Source organism: Jaculus jaculus, chromosome 8 (genome assembly GCF_020740685.1).
Source record: "Jaculus jaculus isolate mJacJac1 chromosome 8, mJacJac1.mat.Y.cur, whole genome shotgun sequence".
Taxonomy (NCBI): domain Eukaryota; kingdom Metazoa; phylum Chordata; class Mammalia; order Rodentia; family Dipodidae; genus Jaculus; species Jaculus jaculus.
In genome coordinates, this window is record NC_059109.1 from 60312544 (window position 1) to 60336033 (window position 23490).

Sequence of the window (23490 nt, forward strand, 5' to 3'; positions counted from 1 at the left end):
CATTGCTTTTGGTTAGATTAACATTTTCACAATATTGATTCTTCCAGTCTAAGAACATGGGATGTCTTTCCATTTCCTAGTGTCTTGTGCAATTTCTCACTTGAGTGTTTTAAAGTTCTCATTATAGAGATCTTTCACTTCTTTGGTTAGGTTTATTCCAAGGTACTTTATTTTATTTTATTTTTTGAGGCAATTGTAAATGGGAAACATACCATGATTTCATCCTCTGCCTGTTTGTTGTTAGTATATAGGAAAGATAAGCTGGGCGTGGTGGCGCACGCCTTTAATCCCAGCACTTGGGAGGCAGAGGTAGGAGGATCGCCGTGAGTTCAAGGCCACCCTGAGACTACAGAGTTAATTCCAGGTCAGCCTGGACCCTACCTCGAAAAACCAAAAAAAAAAAAAAAAAAAAAAAAAAAACCAAAAACAGTATATAGGAAAGCTACTGATTTCTGTGTGTTTATTTTGTTCTATGCTACATTGCTAAAAGTGTTTATCAACTCTAACAGTTTGCTGGTAGAGTCTTTCGGGTCCTTTATGTATAGAATCATATCATCTGCAAATAATAATAATTTGATCTCTTCCATTCCAATTTGTATCCTTTTTCTGAGTGTCTCTTGTCTTATTGCTATACCTAGGACTTCTAGTACTATATTAGTAAAACTGGGGACAATGGACACCCTTGTCTTGTTCCTGAATTTAGTGTAAAAGCTTTAAGTTTTTCCCCATTTAGTATTATGTTGGCTGTAGGTTTGTCATAAATAGCTTCTATTATGTTTAGATATGTTCCTTCTATTCCCAGTTTCTGTAGGATTTTTACCATGAAGGGATGTTACATTTTGTCAAATGCCTTTTCTGCATTTATTGAGATGATCATGTGATTTTTGTCATTTGGTCCATTTATATAGTGTATTACCTTTATTGATTTGTGTATGTTGAACCATCCCTGCATCTCTAGGGTAAAGCCTACTTGGTTGGGGTGAATAATCTTTCTGATATATTCTTCTATTCTGTTTGCCAATATTTTGTTCAGAATTTTTATATATATGTTCATGAGGGAGATTGGTCTGTAGTTTTCTTTTTATGTTCTATCTTAGTCTGGTTTTGGTAACAGGGTGATGCTGGCTTCATAGAAGGAGTTTGGTAGAGTTCCTTCCTTTTCTACTTTATGGAAAAGTTTGAGGAGCAATGGTGTTAATTCTTCCATGGTCTGGTAAAATTCAGTAATGAATCCATCTGAGCATGAGCTTTTTTTTTTTTTTTTGGAGACATTTTATAACTGCTTGCATCTCCATACTTGTAGTAGGTCTAGCTAATTGATTTATTGCATATTGATTTAATTTTGGTAGGTCATATGAATCAAGGAAATCATCCATTTCTTTCAGATTTTCAAACTTAGAGGCATATATATTCTTAAAGTATGTTCTTATGATTTTCTGAATTTCTTTGGTATCTGTTGTAATGGTGCCTTTTTCATCTCTATTTTTATTAATTTTTGTCTCTTCTCTCTTCTGGTTAGATTTGCTAAGGGTTTATCAATATTGTTTATCCTTTCAAAGAACCAACTCTGTTGCATTGTTTCTTTGGATTGTTTTTGTTGTTGTTGTTGTTGTTTTGGTTTCTATTTCATTAATTCCTATCCTAGTCTTTATTATTTCTTCCCATCCACTGATTTTTGGTTTGCTTTGTTATTCTTTTTCCAAGGCCTTAAGGTGAAGCAATAAATTGTTTATTGTGAACTGTCTAGTTGGTTTTTTGAGGAAGGGTCTCAGGGTGAACTTGAACTCATAGTGATCCTCCTACCTCTCCCTCTCAAATGCTGAGATTAAAGGTGTGTGCCACCATGTACAGCTCTAATTTCTCAATATAGACACTTAGAGCTACAAATTTCACTCTTAGGACTGCCTTCATTGTGTCCCAAAGGTTTTGGTATGTTGTATTCTCATCATTATTTGATTCTATGAATTTGTTGATTTCTTCAATGACTCATTCACCATTCAATAGTGTACTGTTTGGTCTCCATGAATTTCTGTATGCTCTGTAGTTTTTCTGGTTGCTGATTTGTAGTTTCATCTCATTGTGGTCACATAGAGTACAAGAGATTATTTCAATTTTCCTGTATTTGTTAAGGTTTGCTTTTTTTTTGTGTTGAGTAACACAATGTTATTCTGAAGGGCTTGTCATTGTATGTGACCTTATTTTTCTTTTTAATTACTTTCAATATATTTTCTTGGACTTGTGCATTTTGTAGTTTAATTATAATATGATGGTGAGAGGTTATTTTCTGATTTTGTCTGTTCGGCATCCTATAGGCTTCCTGTATCTGTATTGGCATCACTCTCCCTACTTGGAGGAACTTTTCTTCTATGATTTTGTTGAAAATACATGTTTTGCCTTTGGAGTGAATTTCTTCTCCTATTATACTCTGAATTCTTATGTATGATCTCTTCATAGTATCCTGAATGTCTTCACATTCCCATTCATGCCTTCTTATTAGTTTGTCTATCTCTTTGTTTGAATGTATTAGATCTGCCACCTGGTCTTCTATTTTAGATATTCTGTTCTCTCTTTGATCCATTCTACTGGTGATACTTTCTACAGAATTTTCTATTTGACTTACTCTGTTTTCATTTCTAGCATTTCTGATTGTTCTTTTTTTTTTTTTCACTGTTTCTATTTCCTTACTCATATCTTGTAATGACCTCCTTATTTCATTAAATTGGTTTCCTGTGTTCTCTTTTGGTAGTTTATTTTCTTCTTTGATTTCCTTGAACATAGATATAATCATGTTTTTTTTTTGTTTTTTTTTTTTAATCTTTGTCAGGCACTTCATCTAAAACAGTCTCACTGGTGTGTTATGAGCATGTAAGGACCAGCATATGGTCCAGGGCCAGTTTAGGATAAACAAGTTTGTTGTGAGAGTAAAAAATGCAAAGTCAAAGCTTGTAAGCAAAACTCTGTGTGCAGTGATGTAGTAGAGATTAGCAGATGTGTGTGTGAAACTATTAGATAAGCATTGGAAGGTATAAAAACCCCAGCTGCTCAGCAACCATTGTCTCAGTCTCCCCGACACTATGACTGACTGAAAGGCTACTCAGCAGTCCTGGCTGAGACCCCCGCGAGAAACATCACCGATCCGAATTCATCAGCCCGACACTCTGTCCAAATGATCATCCATAAGCCAGAGCACTAGCTTACGCTAGCGGACCAAGACTCGGCTTAGAGCGCTGCAAACCAAAAGTAAACAACATTGCAGCTCGAACCCCACGTTGGTCAGGTCGTAAAACGTCGTAAAACGTCGCAACTCAAATCTCGCGTTGTCAGGTCGTATACATGTTAGACTTGTTAGAAATATTCTTGTGTTAGTAATGTAGCGATGAATATTATATTAGCTATAATATTATTTGTGATAGTTTGGACTTGCTTGTGTGTGACTTTCATCCCAGTAAACTCCTTTGCAAGTATACCAGTGTCTGAGTATCATTGGCCTTCGCCGGCGGAATCCTCTCAACCAATCATCTTTGAGAGTGCTCGCGACACTGGTGGTAATTTATGATGGATATATAATTTTTTTTTTTGAGATAAGGTCTCACTCTAGCCCAGGTTGACCTGGAATTCACTATATAGTCTCAGCATGGCCTCGAACTCATAGTGATCCTCATACCTCTGCCTCCCAAGTGTTGGGATTAAAGTTATGTATCACCATGTCTGGCAAAAGAAGATTTGTTTGTTTGTTTGTTCTTTTGAAGTAGGATACCTGGAAACCACACTGGCACCATGACAGGCTTCAGTAAGGTGCTGCCCCACCTAGGCCTAAGTTTCAAATTCTGGCTTAGGCAGAGGACCTGAGTCAGCCCCTAGATATGTCCAGGCATGCCCAAGACTTGTCCCTTCTGCCTCTCTTCCCTAGCCAATCAAAACAATACAAGTACAGTTACTGTTTCAAACAACCAATCATATAACCACCCTCTACTTCTTTGTTCAAATCCCTGTAAAAATCCTGCCCTCCTTCTACTTGGGGCTCTTGTATGGATCCACTGCATTGGTGAAGTTGAGTCCAAGCTTAAGCCTGAAATAAAACTCCTTGCCTTTGCATACATGTTTGGTTCTCCTCGGTGGTCACTGGGGGTGCCGAGAACTGGGCATAACATTTGGGGGCTCATCCAGGATCCCCTCAGAGACCCCTGAGGACCACCAACATGTGGAGCTCAGGTCACCAGCTGGTGTGTTTCTGTGTTTTGTCTTTTCTGAAAACCTGTCCTTCGTCCTTCCTTTCATCAGAAAATTGTGGTTGGGCAGACACGCCCATGGAGGCTACTCTGTCTGGACTGTGGGACCTGGGTGCCCCAGGCCTGCCTGAGGGGGATTTCATTCCCCTGGTAGATTTGCAGAGGCAACGTGGGTCACGACCACAGAACAGCAAGAAGCCACTGTCTCAGTTTCAGTTTTGTAGTCACTGGCCAGCTGAACTCTTTTGTTGTCTCTGTTTCATTTTCTTTGTTGGAATTACTATTTGTGTGATTGGACATATGGAACAGATGCAGACTACCCTGCTTTCTTTACTGAAGGACCACTTTCAGGATGTTAAAATTAGGGCTCATAACCTCAGTGCAGAAATAAAGAAAACTAAACTTACCACTCTTTGCAGGGGTGAATGGCCACTAGAGGGCACCTTTCACTTACTGATCATATGGGGAGTCCAGGAAAACAACTTTCAGGGACCTCCTGGCCACCCAGACCAAATCCCTATATTTTGGTCTGGTGGTACCTGGCGGAAGACCCTCCCTCTTGGGTTAAACCTTTTCTTCCCCCTTCACAGGAGTTCACTACTATTATGGCAATTAAGAAGAAAGATAAACCAGATGATTCCTCCTTTCTTCCCCCTCTGCTCCTCTACATCCTGAACTCACAGGAGGAAGAATTGATCTTCCCTCCTCCCTACCCTCCCTTCTTTCCCTTCAGGTAGCCAGAGTCCTTGGACTCCCGGCAGTCACCTCAGCCATTACCTCCCCATGTACTAGACCGGACCTGGGTGAGTGCTGGGAGATGGGCAGGGCTGATGTAAGGTGTATGCAGGCCCCGCCCACCCACCACAGCACACCAAAAAGCATCAAGAAAGAAAAAAAAAGGGGGGAGTCACATTTAACTACAGCCTATAAAGAACGGAAGTTTTATGTAAAAAATGTCATATTTTGTTACATGATATCATAAATATAATTACTGAATATATGTTCTAGGTCAGCTTCAACTTACATAAAGGGGTTTTAAAAAAAATAGAATTATCTCTAAAGTGGTAACTTATAATTTGTCAGGTATTTAAAAAAAAAAGATTTTAATGTCCTGTTACTTAAAAGGAGGAGGCAACTGACCTGACTTCTAGGTCAGCCTACCTCAAGATAGCAACAAAATTTGCCTTAGTTACTCCTAATAAAATCATTTCCCAGTGTCTTATTAGTATTAATGACATAAAATTGTCTTTAAACTCCTCACTTGTTAGTGAGTAGTAGGATTAATCAATTTGGTGTAGTTTTTCATAATAGCCTTATAAGAAGAATGCTAAATAATGGGGTGAGATGAGTTGATTGAAGGAATGGGAAAGGAATTTTTTAATGTTGGGACATAGAATGTTCATTAAAAAATGCTTTTTGGGCCAGGCGTGGTGGCGCACGCCTTTAATCCCAGCACTTGGGAGGCAGAGGTAGGAGGGTTGCCATGAGTTCGAGGCCACCCTGAGACTCTGTAGTGAATTCCAGGTCACCTGGGTTAGAGCGAGACCCTACCTCAAAAAAACAAACAAACAAAAAATACTTTTTGAGTGGTATTTAGATCAGAATGTTAAAGTATGTGGATAAAGATGTGCAAATGTAGGAAAGAATTTTCAGGCTAAATTTAAATGCCATGCCTAAAGTTAGAGATTTTTCAACTGTTTACAAATTCTTAAGGAACACCCCCCCCCCTAATTTTCAGGCTAAAATATGTTGGAATAGTTTTCTTAAGATTTATCAAATTTAAGTCATGGGTTAAACATAAATTTGTTTTCTGTTAATAAAAATTTCTGTGGTACATAAAATCAATAGCTATCAAGTTTAAGCCAAAATCATTGATTGTCAAATAATGTTTTTTTTTTCTTTCAAGAAGATTTATCAAGGGTTATATTAAAATTTAGCTAGCTGTTTTGGTTGAAAAAAAAAAAAAAAAGACCAGATTCTGCTCTATTGTATGTAAGTCCAGGGCTTATAGCAAAACTAACTCTTAAGACATATTCCCTACTTTAGGGTACAGCCTCATGCTCAAACAATGGTCCTCATCTGAGGGAAAAAAAAAAAAAATTCAAGCTCTGTGGTTCTGTTTCCAATGTTCTCTGGCTAATTTATACCCACACAGGTATCTGAACTAATCAAAGATGTTTTCAAACACAGGTGCTAAGACTTTATACTGTCTTACTTGTCATTTGCTGACAATTTTCTGTGAAATGTGCCTACTTTCTATACCTCATATATAAGGCTTATGCTGCCACAGTACAACAAAAATTTAAAAGATTGGCCAAAATGATTTTAGAAGCCCTTGTGCCATTCTTTAACTAAATCTACTTCAGTAATCAAATGTGCTCTATATGTACATACATCCAGGCTGGTGTAACTTCCTTTCTGATTGTGTTAATTGCCTATGTAGAAGCCAAAGCCAATTGGAATCATCAGAGCAACAGGCGCCAATATTTTGGCTTGTGCTCCCATGTCATGAGGCCACTGGAGATGATGGGACACTTCTACACTGGCCCCCTTGTAAGTCACCTGTCTTCCTGAGCAGGGAGGATATGGAGACCCAAACAAAATTGGTGTACAATCTGAAATAGGAGAGTCACAATTGAGGAGCAATCAGTCCTCCCAACTTCCCAAAGAAGGGAAAACTACTTGGCCAGCACGGCCCTGACTCATCCTAATAGAGAAAAGATACCAGTAAGCTATGGGTCTACTCCTGTGTCCCTCAAATCTCCTTGGAGAGCCATTAGTGACCTCCAAAATTAATCCTTAATTAAAATTTGGCTATCTGCATGGTCTTAAAAACTCAGAGAGAAATGTATAACCAAAGATAAAAAAACCTTAAATATATGAATGGCCTATTAAGTAATACAACAAGAGCTTTAAAAGAGGGGAAACAAACATTAAGACATCTTTTCCCCATAGTTCTAATTGTATAATAAAAAACTATACATGTCAAAAGGGTTATTTTCAAATCTGAAATATATAAATAAGTTCTGAAACCAAAAAATATATTTGTATAGCCCTTAATGGCACCCAGTAGCTCTTTCTTATCAAGGTTAAATGTTGTGCATATGTTTCTGATAATTCTGCTAATATCTCATCTGTTCTACAAGTCATGTCACATACTACTGTGCCATTTAATGAACAGTTCTGGAAGAAAATCTCAGCCAGTTCATCCTCAGATGGTCCTGAGATGATCCAAGCCAGTCTGCCTGGATTCCCTTGACTTCAAAAAGTAGCAGTTCACTGTGTGCTCACTTCTCATTAACTCCTTACTTTTATTCTTTCTCTCCAATGTTCTCTTCCAAGACTATCTTCCCACACTCTGGGGTCCATTAAAATAGTTCCCCTCTCTAGGAGAGACTCTCTAACTGCAACAAATCCCCACTTCATGTCCCATTCAGCAGGAAATAGTAAATGATCTGATGTCTTCATCCCAGTCCCCTAAAGCAGTTAGAGTGTCTTCTCATGAGAGGGAGAAATAAAAGGGGATCAGATCTACTCTTCCTACAACAAGGAGGACTATGCCAAGCCCTGGGAGAGCAATGTTGTTTTTATACCAACAATTCAGGTATTGTTAGAGATAGCTTAGCCATGGTCCACAAGAAACTAGAGGAAAGGGCCAAAGCTAGACAACAGAATCAAAATTGGTATGAATCCATGTTTGATTGGCCCCATGGCTAACAACCTTGCTTTTAGCCCTAGCTGGACCCCTGATTCTATTATTGTTGTTACTAACCCTTAAACCCTGCATAATCAATAAACTAATCTCTTTTGTCAGGGAATGAATTAACACAGTACAACTCATGATGCTAAGAACCCAGTACCATTCTTTACAACTTCTTCCCTAATAAAGACCCAGGATTGGGTCCTCTTAAATTACAAGTAGAGCGGGGAATGAAAGATCTGGAAATCAGACTGGTGCCATGACAGGCTTCAGTAAAGTGCTGCCCCTGCTAGGCCTAACTTTCAAATTCCTGCTTAGGCAGAGTACCTGAGTCAGCACCTAGACATGTCCAGGCATTCCCAAGACTTGCCCAAGACTTGTCCCTTCTGCCTCTCAGCGCCAGCCGATCAAAATAATACAAGTACAGTTACTGTTTAAAACAACCAATCACACAACTGCCCCCTACTTCTTTGTTGAAATCCCTGTATAAACCTGCCGTCCTGCTACTCAGGGCTCTTGTATGGATCCACTGCATTGGTGAAGTCAAGAGTACAAGCTTAAGCCCAGAATAAAGCTCCTTGCCTTTGCATACGAGTTTGGTTCTCCTCGGTGGTCACTGGGGGCACCAAAAACTGGGCATAACAGTAATGACCTCCTTATTTCATTAAATTGGTTTCATGTGTTTTCATCAGGAGTGTGCTTTCTTCTTTGATTTGTTTGAACATAGATATAATCATGTTTTGTTTTGTTTTTTAAATATTTGTCAGGTACTTCATCTGAAACCATCTCACTGGAGGTAATTTCTGATAGATTTATAATTTTTTTTTGAGGTAAGGTCTCACTCTAGCCCAGGTTGACCTGGGATCCACTATATAGTCTCCGTGCAGCCTTGAACTCATAGTGATCCTCCTCCCTCTGCCTCCCACATGCCAGGATTAAAGGTATGTGTCACCATGTCTGGCAAAAGAAGACTTTTTTTTTGTTTGTTTTTATGAAGTAGGATTTCACTCTAGTCCAGACTGACCTGGACTTCACTATGTAGTCTCAGGGTGGCCTCAAACTCATGGCATTTCTCCTACCTATGCCTCCCAAGTGCTGGGATTAAAGGCATGTGCCACCATGCCTGGCTGAATTTATATTTTTTGATGGATTTATATTGTCTTGATTTTTCGTTTTTCTTTCATTATAATGTAGAGATTTTTGCATCTTGAGTTAATTTGATGCTTGGGTTTTCTAATTATCTGCAGTGTTCTTAGCTGTGTAAATCTGACTTTATATATCTTCACTGTAGGAGTTTAATGTGCCGGTTGTAGCTCTAATCCTCTAAGAGAAACAGCAGAAGTGACCCTAGATGTTGAGTTTGCCTGCTGTCCAGGAATTGTAATAAACTGGGTAAAGCAAATTATGGGTAAATTCTAAAATTAAACTGAGCAATATAGACATTCAGTCAAAACCATCACAGAGTATTTATAAATGTGTGGGGATTAATCTAAACAGTTAATCTAGTAAAGCCAAAGTCCCTAAGGGTGTGTGTTGCCCCACACCCTTAATCCTGTCAATTAGAAAGTTGAGATTTCTAGTCTGAAATGGGTTTCGTGTCAGCCTGGGGCCAGTCAGGCCCTGTCCCCAGTAATGACAGAAGAAAAAGACAAAGGCCTTAAAAATCAGGAAACATCAAAGGCAACAATAGTCAACACCAAAATACAGTTTACTTGGGTGGAGTAAAGCCAACCAAGATTATATCATTCAAATGTAATACATAACATTTCCTGACATGGAAAGAAAGATTAGCATTTCCAGTGCAGGCCCATGTATCTGGTTTTGTATAAGTAGGCCTTGTTGCATTTTGGGGTGGCGTCCAGTCTCACCAATGCTGAGTGCCTGCCTTTATCCCTCTCAGCACTTGCAGCCTGGGGGTGAATGAGTTCTCTGGACATTCACAGCCCTGATGGTTGGGGCATGGGAGACTTTACAGGGTGTCTGTAGTTGTACTGGAGTTGCTCAGCTGGTCCTGTTTGCATTTTCCTTCAGCAACTGCTCAGCTGGTCTCTGCTAACTTCTCCATCAGGTTTCTTGACTTTGTGAGGAGGCTGATGTGAGTAGAAAATCCCCTCACCTTGTTTCTGCTCCTGCTGCTCTGCACCACTGGCCAGGCAGGCTTGCAGATCAGGGCTGCTGGTGCCTTGGAGGGGACTCTGGCCAGTTGCTTCATTTTTGGAAGATCTTGGTCTCTCCTGTTTCTCTGTAATGGTTGATAATAACTTGCACACCTTCACTTTTCAGTAGAAGAGTGTATTTTGCTGCATTTCCATTTATTTCCCTCTCTAGGCTGCTTTTACGTGGCTAGTATGCCAACATCTTACCTGGAAGTCTCTTAAAAACTCTTTAACATTTACTTATTTATTATTATTTTTTTTCAAAATTGATACTGAATAAACTTTTATTTGAGCTTCCTAGTCAATCCTATCACTTATAAATTAACACTTAGAAAGTTAGAAAAGCATTTACAGACACACAAAAAAATGATTTATAAAATAAATATTTAGGTCTAGGAAGATAGCTCTGCAGTTAAAGACACTTGCAAAGCCTGCTGCCCAGGTTTAATTCCTGTGCCACTCATGTAAAGCTGGACGGACACTCATTTGTACTGACAACAGTCTCTGGCATTCCCACACATACCGACATACAAATAAATTAATTTTTAAAAAAGCAAGAAGATTTGTACTGGGAATACAGCTAAGTTTGGTTAGCATGCCTTAAGTTGTAGATTCAATTCCCAGCACTGTGGACAAAAAAACAAAACAAAACAAAAAAACTATTGGAAAGGGTAGCTCCAAGTATAGTTCGACTGTCTCTCTTCATTTATTTATTTATTTATTTATTTATTTATTTATTTATTTATTTATTTATTTATTTATTTGAGAGAGAGAGAAGTGAGCACACCAGGGCCTCTCGATGCTGAGGCTACACTCTAGGTAGTTGTGTCACTTTGCATCTAGCTTTACGAGGTACTAGGGAACTGAACATGGGCAGGCAAGTGCTTTTAGCTGTTGAGCTATATCACCAGCCCTAAGTCTGTGTTTCAAGGGAACAAGTATAAGAACAATGGCGGATACCAGAACTTCTCCTTTGGCAACTGCATGGGACATATGCATCTGCACAAACATGGGCAAATACTGCACACACATACACCAATTATACACACACACACACAAATAATTTCATTTAAATGTAACATTTCATATTCTCCTAACTGATTTCTCAATTTAAGAAACTTCTGACAAAATAGAGTATATTTTTTAATTCATCGTCTCATAGGTTTTCCTGTTTCAGTTCAGGTACCTCAATACCTGTATCAACACTATAATAACAAATAGGAATTAACACATTAAAATAACAAATAGAAATTGGAGTCTGGGCTGGAGGGACGGCTTAGCGGATAAGGCGTTTGTCTGCAAAGCCAAAGGACCCAGGTTCAGTTCCCCAGGACCCACGTTAGCCAGATGCACAAGGGGGTACACTCTTCTGGAGTTTGGTTGTAGTGGCTGGAGGCCCTGGCATACCCATTCTCTTTCTCTCTCTTTTCTCTTTCTCTCCCTCCCTCTTTCTCTGTCAAATAAATAAATAAAAATAAAATATTTTTATAAGAAAAAAGGAAATTGGAATCACAAAGTCCAAGGGTCTGAGAAAATTAGCAACTTAATCACATACTGGCCTTCTATGTTTCTTCATAGCCTGTTTCCATGACATTTAATACATGTTAAATTTGAACCTACATCCTGTCATCCATTCTTAGATACCACTGATTTATAGTCTCACAAAAATAACCAATCAGCTTTTAACTTGCTATGTTTCATTCTAAGTCCATCCTTAGAACTCAAGCTCATTTCATATTTATCATGGGCTTCTTGGAACTCCTATAGCACATTTCAATTTTGGTATGAACGGTAGGGAATCCAAACAAACCAAATGTGAACCACAACCTTTAAAGGCAGAAGAGAGACCTGATGATACAACTGCAACACAGAGACTATTCAAGTGACCATAAAGGATATATGATAAATCTGCAGCAGAGCAGAGGCTTGGGAAGGTATAGATGGAGAGAAGGCAGAAGAAAATGAAAATGAAATTGGGAAGGAAAATTCTGGGTCTATAAAGAAAAGACAGTGTTAACAACACAATGCATAGGATTTATGATACAAAGTGAAAAAAGAGGATTGGGAGGATCCATCAGTGTCTATGGCCAGTTAAGGCCCTAAGTGTCAATCAAGTAAGTCCAGATTCACAGGTAAAATTTGGTGGCTTCTGAGGAAAAATATCAGTGAGGCTGCTTTATTTATATACTGAGATGAATAATCTTGTGTCTCTTCACTTTTTTTTAAAATTTATTTATTTGAGAGCGACAGACACAGAGAGAAAGACCGATAGAGGGAAAGAGAGAGAGAATGGGCGCGCCAGGGCTTCCAGCCACTGAAAACGAACTCCAGACACGTGCGCCCCCTTGTGCATCTAGCTAACGTGGGTCCTGGGGAATCAAGCCTTGAACTGGAGTCCTTAGGCTTCACAGGCAAGCGCTTAACCACTAAGCCATCTCTCCAGCCCTAGTTCCAATTCTAAAAAAGACACTTTATTTTGAACTATGTTTTCTAACTTTACATAAGGCACTTGTCTATAACAGAAACCAAATGAACACATTACATTTTTAGGAGGAAAGTGTGCACTTACAAATTCTTATTGTAACTACAAAGAACATAAATGCATAAAAATAAAAATATTAAGCCTATTAAGGAGGGTTTCCCATGTTCATTAGATTTGAGCCTATGCTTTACATTTTCTGAGTCTTGGGAATCTAAATTTTTGATGGATTTGAGCAGAATATGTGAAATCTGAAACCTGTTTTTATTTTTTTATTTTTTCTGAAACCTGTTTTTAAATGTTTATTGCTATTATTTTTTTTAATTTTATTTATTTATTTGAGAGTGACACAGAGAGAATGAGGCAGAGAGAGGGAGAGAGAGAGAATGGAGCGCCAGGGCTTCCAGCCTCTGCAAACGAACACAGACACGTGCGCCCCCTTGTGCATCTGGCTAACATGGGTCCTGGGGAATTGAGTCTTGAACTGGGGTCCTTAGGCTTCACAGGCAAGCGCTTAACCGCTAAGCCATCTCTCCAGCCCTTGTTATTATTATTAACAATATGTTTCATGCAGATACATCATGTGTTGGTACCCTCTTTTCCCTTGTCCCTGCCCCCATTCCATTGGGGATGCTCCTCAGTGGGGTTGCAGGTATTCCCCATGGGGTTCTAGTTTATGTGTTGTGAGAGCAACCGTCAGTTATTTTTTGGGAGGGCGGGAGAGAATGCCTCTGGGCATGATGTCTCAGCCTGTAGCTCTTACAATCTTTCTGCCCAGTCTTCTGCAAAATTCCCTGAGCCTTGATGGGTGACTTTTAAGTCTACTTCAGTGATGAGCTCTTAGGAGCCTCTGGATCTCTGCTTCAGTAGGTGTTGAGTATCCTCAGGGTCTGTCACCTTCACCCTTCCCCTGATTGTCAGGTTCATCATAAAAGCAGCACTCTTGCTCGTCTCCCCAGTTCCACTGTGGATTCAGCTGTGGTTTGGTTACGTGCGAAGGGTAGTTTTTCTCCTCGGGTCTTACTACCTTCTGAAAAAGAACAGATTCTCCAACTGAGAGTGAAGTCAGCATAGTTTAAATTGGAAACACATTATTAATTTAGGGAGAATTTGATGTACGTAACTCCTCTTTTAGCCAAAGACCAGTGAGAGGTTGACGCTAGACAACATAATCTTTGTCTCCGTAGGATTCTGACCTGGTTCCCAATTCCAGATATGAGTTCCTTTACACTGAGTAGATCTCTTAGCCAGTCAGAAAGCTACTGGTTTCCCACTGAGGCAGTGTGCCACTATTGCACTGGCATGTACATCATGTCAGGGTGTTTGCTTTTAGTAGCTTGGACCTTTGGTTGCTCAGCCCGTTGTTGGCCTTTCCCCCAGTAGCTCATGTAGTGCTTTCCAGCTTTAGACAGGCTAACTGTCCGGGAACTAGCTTTCTTCTGGATTCCAGCCAGCAGCCAGGTCTCTCCATGCTCTGTCAGCAGCATATGGTGTCTTTAGCAATAGGGTCTTAGCTTTTGCCTCAGGTGGATAATCAAAAATCAAGAAAGCTGTCTTGATTTGGGGACCTCTTAGGTCTCAACAGCTCAGTGTGGGTAGCAACCAGTCTCTGGTACTGGGAGTTACAGTTCAGAGATAGAAAAATAATTTTCTGTTTATTAAAAAATATTTAAATTTATTTATTTATTTATTTGACAGAGAAAGAGGGAGGGAGGGAGAGGAAGGGAATGAATGAGCATGTCAGGGCCTCCAGCCACAGCAAATGAACTCCAGATATATGCGCCCCTTGTGCATCTGGCTAACGTGGATCCTGGGGAATTGAACTTGAGTCCTTTTGGCTTTGCAGTCAAATGCCTTAACCACTAAGCAATCCCTCCAACCCAAAATAATTTTCTTTTTTTTCAAATTTTTTTGTTTATTTTTATTTATTTGAGAGCAACAGATACACAAAGAGAAAGAGACAGAGAGATACAGAGAGGATGGGCGAGCCAGGCCTCCAGCCACTGCAAATGAACTCCAGATGCATGTGCCCCCTTGTGCATCTGGCTAACGTGGGTCCTGGGGAATCAAGCCTTGAACCAGGGTCCTTAGGCTTCACAGGCAAGTGCTTAACCACTAAGCCATCTCTTCAGCCCCCCAAATAATTTTCTTTTAAGCTTAGGCTTTCATCCCACCCTCACCAGAGTCCTACTTTCAGGTGCTCACCCCTTACTCTTTTGAGGGTTATATCTTTAAGGCTATCTCCAAGGATAAAGGTTTGTATGGTATCAGCTCATTTTGGACTTAATTTTGTGATTGTTTTCCTCTCCTCCATTTCCTCTACCCCCAAACTCTTCCACCCCTATTGTTTGGGACTTGAGTTGACTATCAGATATGACAGTAACTTGAGCAGGTCCAGGTTAAGGAATCACACCATGTGGCATTTGTCTTTCTGTGATTGTGTGAGTTTGCTGAGTATGATCTGTTCCAAGTCTGTCCATTTGCATGCACTACCACACCTGGCTTGTATAATCTTTTCTTACTGCTGAGTAAAATTCCATTGTGTAAATGTACCACAATTTTGTTATCCATTGATCCAATGATGAACTTCTGGGTTGACTCCAGTACTTAGCCATAATTAATTGAGCAGCTATAAACATGGTTGAGTAAATGTCTCTGTAGTGGTGCATGAGCATTTAGGATAAATGCCCAGTAAGGGAATAACAGGGTCTGTTGGTAGCTCTATATTCATCCTTTTCAGGAATCTCCAAATTGATTTCCATACTGGCTGTACAAGTTTACATTCCCACCAACAGTGGATGAGGGTTCCTCTTTCCCCACATCCTACCCAACATTTGTCATTGTTAGATTTTTTAAATGATTGCCATCCTTACTGGATTCAGGTAGAATTTCATGGTTGTTTTAATTTGCATTTTCCTAATCATTAGGGATGTTGAACAATTTCTTAAGTGTGTGTTAGTCATTTGTAATTCTTCCTCTGAGAACTCCCTATTCAGTTCTCTGACCTACTTTTGGAGTGAGTTGTTTGATTTTTCAGGGCATGGTGGCACATGCCTTTAATCCCAGCACTTGGGAAGAAGAGGTAGGAAGTTTGCCATGAATTCAAGGGCAGCCTGAGACTACTGAGTGAATGCCAGGTCAGCCTGGGCTAGAGTGAGGCCCTATCTTGAAAAAAGCAAACAGAAAAGATGATACAATTGTAAAGAGGTATTGATTTTTCTTTGCTTTTATATTTTCAACTATAATATTTGATGTTTGCTTTTAGTGTATCTAATTCAATATGGACTTGAATGGATTATATTGTCTTGAACAACATTTCAGAATCTTTTAACTTTCCCAATGCCACGTATTTCCTACAGATATTTCTTTCATCAGTTCCTTCACATGTTCCTTTTACCGTGTTGGCCCTATTTCCTGCTAGCATGCGACTACGACTCCTAGGTGTTGATATACTAATGGCCAACAAAGCAAATCCCAGGAACAAGAGGTTAGCAGGTGGAGATGCTCCGGCACTAGAAAAGGTCATTTCCTCTCCATATGAAAATTCTGTTGGCAAATGTCATCACAAGATTATTTCTCAGTTGTCAGCCATCTAATACAAGAATGGGCCTGTAGAAGTTCCTTCTTTTTCTTTCATTCATTCCTTTTTTTGATATAATTTAAAAATATTTTATTTATTTATTTATTTATGAGAGAGAGAGAGAGAGAGGAGAGAAGAGAATGGGCATGCCAGAGCCTCTAGCCATTGCAAATGGACTCCAGATACATGTACCACCTTGTACATCTGGTTTATGTGGGTACTGGGGAATTGAACCTGGGTCCTTAGGCTTTGCAAGCAAGCTTCTTAACTACTTATTCACCTCTCTAGCACTTCATTCCTTCCTTTCTTTCCCAGCTAAATATCTATTGGATGTCTATTATGTGAGCAACTCCAATGCAGGGGATAGAAATGGCAATGAATAGCAGAAGCAGCGCACACTGTGGGAACCATGTTAAGGTTATCTGACCCAGATGGGGGATATGCCCCAAGGAAGAGACTAAGAGTATAAGCAGAGAACTGAAGAACAATTATTAGTTAGGCAAAAAGTGAGTAAGGTTTGGGGATAAGGAAGTAAAAAGTTTCAGACCCAGAGAGAAGGGCTTACTTCTAAACTAGTGCAACAGAAGAAAAATGAGTAAAAGCACAAAATACAGAGAGCATGTATTACCAGGAACTACAAAGTAAAAGGTGAAGCTGGGTGGGCCACATACAACACTTGAAGGCCTTGAGAGCAGAGGCTAAGCACTCAGAAGAGGAAGGAATTCTGCCTCCTCACTTTCATAGGACTCAAGGCAGCAACATCAACTCCTGCTGGATTTATTAGTTTGCCCAAAGGTTTCAGAGTTGCCAGGCCCATTGTCATTCAAACTAACCCCTTAACCCCTTAATCTCAATCTCTCTTTCTTGCTCTCTTATAAATGGAACATGCACTTTGTAGGGAACCCTAGTCCTGATCCAACATCATTTTAGTCTCTATAAAGTGCAGGGTTGGTCTAGATAAGTGGCTCTCATTACAGATTGGTCAGAAACTTCTGAAAAGTTCTAATGGCTGGAAGCCATTTGTTAATTCAGAATCTACGTGGGAAACAGTTGAGAATTTCATCTGGACATTCCTTTAGTGATTTCATGTGAAGCCAGCGTGGGGAAACCAGGGCGGTGGGTGCCCTGCTATTCAAGGTGAAGTGAACAGAGGGCATTATTGTTTGTACTTATTTTCACTGCTGAGCAAACGAATCCCCTCTGTTCCTAACCATGGTGATTTGGGTCCTTGTTACCTGTTGTCAAGAAGAAATAAAACAATACTGCAATCAAAATGTCATTGGACCAAATGAATTTCTTTCTTTGTTGAGTGACCTTGACTTCTGAGGCTGTGAATGGAGTTTAGGTTTTGCTTTCATGGAATCTAATTTTTGTCTGAGAAGTTTTGTGCCTGAATGGTTTCTTTGTTTCATCGTTTCTATAGCAACCAGAGTGGGAAACTTTAAAAGCATCTATAATCTATTGGCACTGGAACATAAAACCAGCACATGCTGTTATGAATGGCATGGAAACTGCTCTTCCTCATCTTCCTTCTCCATAACAGATCAAGAGCAAGCAGGTCTAAGACACATGTAGGGGCTGGAGAGATGGCTCAGTGGTTAAGGGCACTTGCTTGCAAGGCCTGAAGGACCAAGCCAAGCCAGATGTACAACATGGTGCATGCATCATGCAGGCCACCCACAGCTGCAGTGTCAGGAAGCCCTGGCACACCCAGTTCCTCCCTCTCTTTTCTTACTAATAAATAATAACAATTTTTTTTTTTAAAGAAACAGGCAGAGGTATGAGCAATGCTGAGTTCAAGGCCAACCAGAGACTACAGAATGAATTCCAGGTTAGCCTGGGCTAGCGTGAGACCTTACCTTGAAAAAAGCCAAAATTTGCCAATTGCTATGATTGTAACATTTCCATGGTGGGTAATTTCAAACTACCAACTTTGTTATTAAACACATAATTGTGTAGTGTGCCAAATCTTTATTGTTCCTGGCCACTTAGAATGGGTCTAGCCTGTCCAAAGGGTTCTTATCTATCTGTATCTCCTCTTAGCTCCTTGATGATGTGCACAGAAAAGGTTACAATTTCTTTACTATTCCTATGGCTTTTTTTTTTTTTTTTTTTCCTATGGGTGTTTAGAGATGGGACTACTGAATTTGAGAGCTCAGAATGGGGGGGCACTTTAATCCTGAGTGTCACTGGCATTCTTAATTTCACAGAGACAAGGGGAAAACACAAAATGAAATGAAATACAGAGCGTGGAGGAATTTAAAAAAGGGAAAAGAACCAGGCATGGTGGCACATGCCTTTAATCCCAGCACAGGAGGCAGAGGCAGAGCTTTGCAGTGAGTTGGTTGGATGCCACCCTGAGACTACATAGTGGATTCTAGGTCAGCCTGGACTACAGTGAGACCCTACCTCGAAAAACCAAAAAAAAAAAAAAAAAAAGAAGAGCTAAAAATGTGCAAGGTAAGATAAATATATTGCATCAGAATAATGGTGTCTACTGACAAAAATGTTCATTAGGATGAGGTAACAAAAACAGAAAATAGGGCTGGAGGAATGGTTTAGCAGTTAAGGTGCTTGCCTGTGAAGACTAACAACCCAGGTTCGATTATCCAGGTCCCACATAAGCCAGGCACACAGGGTGGCACCCAAAGACCTGGAAACCAGACTGGCGCCATGACAGGCTTCAGTAAGGCGCCGCCCCAGCTAGGCCTAAGTTTCAAATTCTGGCTTAGGCAGAGGACCTGAGTCAGCCCCTAGACATATCCAGGCATGCCCAAGACTTACCCAAGACTTGTCCCTTCTGCCTCTCCGCCCCAACCAGTCAAAAGAATACAAGTACAGTTACTGTTTAAACCAACCAATCATGTAACTGCCCCCTACTTCTTTGTTCAAATCCCTATAAAAACCCTGCCTTCATGCTACTTTGGGCTCTTGCATGGATCCACTGTGCTGGTGAAGTCAAGAGTCGGAGCATAAGACTGAAATAAAGCTCTTTGCCTTTGCATGCATGTTTGGTTCTCCTTGGTGGTCACTGGGGGCACTGAGAACTGGGCATAACAGGCACATGCATCTGGAGTTTGTTTGCAGTGGCTAGAGGATCTGACGTGCCCATTCTCTCTCTCTCTCTCTCTCTCTCTAGGTCTCTAATAAATAAATAAATGAAAGAAAGAAAAAAAGAAAGAAATCAACTTTTTTAAAAAAGAAAAAAACACAAAATACAATGTTAAAAATACCATTTTTGTAAGAACAAGAGAGGATAATAAGGATAATACGAGTGAATATGATTAAAGTACATTATATACATACAAAAACACTACACCCTGGATAGCCTACCCTGACGTATCCTCTTTCCCAGCCCCAGATTCCCTTTTGACTAGTAGCCTAAGTACGTGGTCATTGAAGCAAGAAATGTGAGCTTTACCTCTGACTTCCCTATCTATAATCAGACACAAATTTCTACTTTTCCCATTCCCTAGCTGTCCTCTTGTCTTCCTCTTTGGGTGTCATCTTCATTTACACTCTAGTAACTATGGCTTGGACTATTGTAGTGGTTTCACATCTCTGCTTAAAAGTTTAAGACTCGGGCTTGTTGGTCTTGAAGAATGATTTTAAAGTTCTTTTTACAGAATTTTTGGAGTGTATGTAAACTGTAGAGCCAGACAATTGTGGGTTGGAATCACTCTTTTTTAATTTTATTAAAAAAAGTATTTATTTGAAAGAGAGGGGAGAGAGAGAGGGGGGGGATAGATAGATAGATCTGCTTTATGTGGTTTCTGGGGGAATCAAACCCCAGTTATTAGGCTTTACAGGCAAATGCGTTAACTGCTGAGCCATCTCTCCAGTCTTGGAACTATTCTTGAAGGATCATGTATTTAACATTTGTGACTCAGTACTTGTTCTAGTTCGCCTCATGAGGCTGCTAAACTTAAATGAAGGGAAATGAAAGTACTTTCAACAGATTGGTGTATATCAAGGGCTATCCAAGTGACTACTGTGTAGGTATCGCTCAAGTTGTGAAATCTTTAGGGATTTCTTCATCCTTGCACTTACCAGTTGGGTCAACTTCTGTTCGGTCACCAGGCGTGTAGCTCAGGGGTCTATTTCTCATGAAAACTATTCTTTCAGCCTTAACCTTGAACTTTTCACTGTACTGAGCATACTTTAGCATAACTGTATATTTTCCAGATTCATAGAATTATCTTCCTTTGGGTTCAGGAGAGGGCCAAAGTCTCACTTAGATTCAGGACATTGTATCATCTGTACAAAGTACTGTGCACAATTAGATGCAGTGGATAGTGTTAAATATATGCATATGTACACACTGGGATAGGGGACACTTCTGATAGGCTAGCATCCCTTGTGTGTGTGTGTGTGCGCGCACACACACACACACACAATTTTATTTATTTTTTTGAGGTAGTGTCATGGATGTCAGGGTGGCCTCAGACTGGCTATGTAGCTAACTAAGGATGATCTTGAATTTCTGTTCCTGCCTTCACCTCCTGACTGATGAGATTACAGACTGTAACCTCACGTTCAATGTATGTGGTGCTGGGGATTGGACCCTGGGTTCGCATGCCAGGCATGTACTTTACGAATGGGGCTACATCCCAGGCTGTTACTGTGTAGTTCGCTAGTACAAAGTTAACAAAGGCTCCCATTTCCGGCCCCCACCCCGCCCGCTGGGGACTGTTTTCCCCGCATTTGGGACTGCCTGAAATAGGATGCACGGTCCATCAGCAGTCTAGCTCAGTCGCTTTAAGCAAGGTATAGAACCTCTTTAGTTACCTCGATTGCAAAATAAAGTAGCGCTGGTAGTACCTATTTAAGTGCTCAGTAGGTGGGAGATATTTCTACGCGTTCCTCAACACCTCCAAGCTCCTTGCTATTTCTCCACTAGCTTTGCAGTCCTCTCTATGCCTGGGCAGCAGCCCACACCCTCATAGTCTACCTCCTGGCCTTCGCCAAGCCCCGCGGGCCCGTCCACACCCCCTCCCCGGCTTCCACCCGCCAGGACCGGGCCGCCCCGCCCCCAGCCGCCCGGCCCCGCACCCGCAGCCACCGGCCGGGCGCTCGCGGCGTGCTTCCGGTGGCGCCGGCGTCTCCGCGGCCCGGCTCCCGCGCGCCGGCTCGGCTCGGCTCGGCTCGGCTCGGCCGGCGGACAGATGCAGGCGGAGCGCGGCGGCCGCGGGCGGCGGCGGCCCGGCCAAGACCGGCCAGGCGGGGACCGCGACCGCGAGAGGGCTGGGGCCGCGGCGGCCGTGGCGAGGGGCGGCGGCGGCGGGGACGGAGGCGGCCGGCGGGGCCGCGGCCGGGGCTTCCGCGGCGGTCGCGGAGGCCGAGGAGGAGCCCCGCGGGGCGGCCGCCGGGAGCCGGGAGGCCGGGGCTCGGGAGCCCGCGCGCCGGTAAGACGGGACGGCGGGGAGCGGGCCGGGGCGGCCGGCGACGCGGCCACGGCGCCTGCGCGGGGCGGGCGGTGCGCGCGCAGCTCCCCGGCCGGCGGCGGTGTCGGCGCGGCGGGTCTCGGGCGCCCTCGCCGCCGCGGGTGGCTCAGGCCTGGGCGAGGGGCGCTCGCCGAGCCGGCTGACCCGCCCGCCTGGGGGAGCGCAGGGCGCCTGTGGCCCTCGTTCCCGCCCTGTCGCCCCGGGACCATCAAGAAAACCTGCCGATTAAAGAATGCCTCCCCGGACGGGACTGGGGCGCGGGCGGGGCGGGGCGGGGCGGGGCGTCAGCGGCTGGAACGGGCTGTGGACGCTGGGGGCGGCCGCGAGGTCTTCGTGCGGTGGGCCCGCGGTCAGGATCCGTTTTTCCTGAGGGCATTACGCACACCTTCAGAAATTTCTCTTAGACTGGAGCAGGGCATGGTGGTATGTGGGCGCAGACTCTAACAGAACCGCTAAAGTTGATTGCTGTCTGTGTAGGAGCTGTTATTCGAACATTTGCGGTGCAAAATTGTCTTTATTTTGCACATATCTGAAATTTCAGATCGACGCAAAATTTACTGAAATTCACACTGTTTCTTTCCTCCGTTTTGGGCATCAAACTTAGGGGTAGAGCAGGCCAGAGCTCTACCACCACCTGCGTTCATAGTCCTAAACCTGCAGTGTTTCAAAGTCATAGTCGGTAAGAATAGGTTCTTATGTACAAAGTTGAAAAAAAATGCTGAAACTTTTAAGTGTCATACATTTAACCTTCTTAACATCAAGGAACACTTGAATGAGAAATGAACTTTTCTTTTTAGGGTCAGCCTACCTACGAGTTTGAGAGTATTGAGCCCAGGCTGGCAAACTTTGCAAGCAAGCAAGTACCTGTAACCACTGAGCCATCTCCATAGGCCTCACATTTAGTCTTGTTGAATAACAGTTTTGTTATTTAAAGGTGAAATGCAACAACATTGATTGTTCTTCTATTCAGTGGAGCTATGCATGCTAATTTGGGATTAGTTAAAATGATCTAAAAGAAAAAAAATCATGGTAGAGTTCTGTCCGAGTGTAGGCAGCTGCCGAATCCAGTATCGTTTCTACCTTTTGCTCTTCCTCTGGACCTCTGTATGTACATAGAATAGAAAACAAAACAAACTAAGCAACTTCTAGATATGCAGCTCTCCCAGTTGCTCTCAGGTCATCCCTCTGTAGTGATTATGAGCCCCAAGCTTATTGTCCTGTGTTAAGATTGATCATCTTCTCTTAAACAATCCCAGGAATATTGTTAGTGTTTTATAATTTATGACATTTACAAATAGGAACTATTCAGCTTCCTCTTGTCTATTTAGATTTATCCTCTCGCTTTCCTCCCTTCCTCCTTCCCTCCCTTTTCTTATTCTAATTAAGAAGTCCAATCCCTTGCCAAACAAGAAGGGTGAAGAAATTGCTAGTCCTTGTAATGTTCCTAATATTTGCCATTAAAAAATATTTATTTATTTGAGGGAGAGAGACATAGAGAATGGATGCAGCAGGGCCTCCTGCCACCACAAACAAACTCTAGACACATGAGCCACTTTGTGTATCTGGCTTTATGTGGTTACTGGTGAGTTGAACCCCGGGCTGTCAGGCTTTGTAAGCAAGTGTCTTAAGTGCTGAGCCACCTGTCCAGCCCCAAATATTTACTGTTTTGAGAAGCAGAGCGGAATCAAGGCCTACCAACAGTCCCTGGAGTTTTTAATCATCCTTTTTCTCCAGATAATGGTAATAGTAACTCTTATTGGCAGAACACTTAAGCATGAGGTGAACACCCTGAGGCACAATTAAATAAATACAGGTGAGGTTAAGTAACTATCAGCTAGTAAATGCTGATCCCAAATTCAATCCAGGCATGGTAACTCCAGAGCACATTCTTTCAATTACTAT

General features: G+C 41.7%; 1 protein-coding gene across 1 annotated transcript in view; it reads left to right on the forward strand.

Moving 5' to 3' along the window:
- The first annotated feature begins 21309 nt into the window (after nucleotides 1-21309).
- Aven (apoptosis and caspase activation inhibitor) overlaps nucleotides 21310-23490 on the forward strand; it is a 213414-nt gene continuing 211233 nt past the window's right edge. Inside the window, exon 1 of the mRNA XM_045155999.1 lies at nucleotides 21310-21549. Coding sequence (XP_045011934.1) covers nucleotides 21310-21549 — 240 coding nt within the window. The remainder of the gene's footprint in view (nucleotides 21550-23490) is intronic.